We start from the raw sequence: 2,023 nt of genomic DNA, 5'->3' as shown, positions 1-2,023 counted from the left end.
CTTCTCTACACACACACCTGTACATTCACATATGTCTGTACACACACACACATACACCCCTGTATAGACACACACACACTCACCTGTACACACACACACTCTGGTATACACACACACGCGCGCACTCTATACATACACCCCTGTACATACACACACACACACCCTATACACACGCAGACATACACTCCTGTACACACACACATACACCCCTACGCACACACATGCTCCTGTACACACATACCCCCGTACACAACCTGCACCCCTGTATACACACACATACTCCTGTACACACAAAACCCTATACACTCATATACACCCCTATACACACACACACACAGCCCTGTACACACAAACAGCCCTGCACACATACGCGGCCATATGCACACGCACATACACCCCTGTACACGGACACACACACACATTGTACACACACGCACACACATACCGTGTTGTTCTGTGCTCCAAGTCTGAGTGTCTCACTAGGTCATTCCAGAGGACAGTTAAGGGTTAACTGCATTGCTATAAATCAGGATTGAAGTCACAGGGGGTGAAATATCAGTCAGAATATTAGCATCACCTCAGTCGCCATCTCTGTTCTGCTTGAAAGTGGGATCCTTTATGTCAACTGGAGAAGTCTGTCCAATCTTCCTGGGGTTAGACATCAACAGCAGAAACTGGCCGATTGTGGGAGAAGGTCCATTTGGATTCACTCCGTGCCTTGCTCCATTGTTCTTACTCTAGCCCACTGACTGACCGCAGACTCCCAACAATCCACTCTGCATCACGCATTACCCAGACTTGGAAATATATCACCGCTCCTTCACTATCACTGGGTAAAGCTCCTGGAATTCTCTCCCTAAGGGCATTGTGGGTCTGCCTACAGCACAGGGACTGCAGTGGTTCACGAAGGCAGCTCACTCCGACCTTCTCAAGGGGGCAACTAAAGACGGGAATAAGTGCAGGTCCAGCCAATGTCCCAGGAGTGAATAAAAAGATGGCAGCCTTCCAGAGTCGGCACTGTGGTCAACAATCCTGCACCGTATACTTTGCGTCCACACCCCTTGCCATCCTATTTTTATTCCATTACGTTCTCTAATCCTGCGCTCAGAATGACAGAATGCAAGAAAGCACAAATAACCTAAGTCACAGAGAACACCGGCGAGATTTCGATGCAATGTGCTTTAATCAAAAGTTCGAGAATCTGGGTTTTATCAAGGGATAAACAATTAATCGTGAAATCGTAACACGGGAGTCATGAAGCAATGTGTCTTAAGGCAGTGTCTAGCCGTCGGGTCCTGCTGTGAAATCAATAACCAGGGATGTGCTAATTGTACAGGATGAGGAAACAAGAACAAAGGGTTTGCAGTTCCCTGTTGTGATGCACAGGTTGCAAGAGCGATAGGTAACAGGTATTAAACAAACAACAACAGGTTTTAATGCAGTAACAGATATTGATGCTGAACAACTGTAGTAGAGAGCTGTTCACGGTCCGAATCTACAACAGCTGACAGCTACAGTCTCTCTTCTTGATGTCAGTGGCCCAAAGGAGCCAGGTGAGTTTTTGTTCATTGTAGGGAGGGTAACGGGTAGCGTTGACCTTTTCCATCCCAACATTCTTCAGCAGACACGCCCGCTTGTGGGAGAACGTGTCAAAGCTGAACTTCCCGTGGTAGGCCCCGATCCCACTGTAACCTGCCAATGATCAATAAGAGACCACATCAACTCTGCCCAACCCCACAGCATAGTGTTCCATGCCAATCTATCGTGATGGAAGCAGCACTGCACTGTCAGAAAGTCAATACTGAGGGAGTGCTGCACTGTCAGAGGGTCAGGACTGAGGGAGTACTGCACTATCGGAACGTCAGTACTGAGGGAGTGCTGCACTGTCAGAGGGTCAGTACTGAGGGAATGCTGCACTATCAGAGGGCCAGTACTGAGGGAGTGCTGCACTGTCGGAGGGTCAGTACTGAGGGAGTGCTGCACTGTCAGAAAGTCAATACTGAGGGAGTGCTGCACTGTCAGA

General features: G+C 48.5%; 1 protein-coding gene across 1 annotated transcript in view; it reads right to left on the bottom strand.

Annotated features, from left to right (window-relative positions):
- Positions 1–1,180: 1,180 nt before the first annotated feature.
- Positions 1,181–2,023, bottom strand: part of LOC122547546 (aldehyde dehydrogenase family 3 member B1-like) — a gene marked incomplete at its 5' end in the record, with an annotated part of 16,082 nt that continues 15,239 nt past the window's right edge. Inside the window, one exon of the mRNA XM_043686163.1 lies at positions 1,181–1,692. Coding sequence (XP_043542098.1) covers positions 1,496–1,692 — 197 coding nt within the window. The remainder of the gene's footprint in view (positions 1,693–2,023) is intronic.

This window comes from Chiloscyllium plagiosum, unplaced genomic scaffold (assembly GCF_004010195.1).
Source record: "Chiloscyllium plagiosum isolate BGI_BamShark_2017 unplaced genomic scaffold, ASM401019v2 scaf_9209, whole genome shotgun sequence".
NCBI lineage: Eukaryota > Metazoa > Chordata > Chondrichthyes > Orectolobiformes > Hemiscylliidae > Chiloscyllium > Chiloscyllium plagiosum.
Note: the sequence above shows the minus strand (reverse complement) of the source record. Positions and strands in the feature narration are given on the sequence as shown.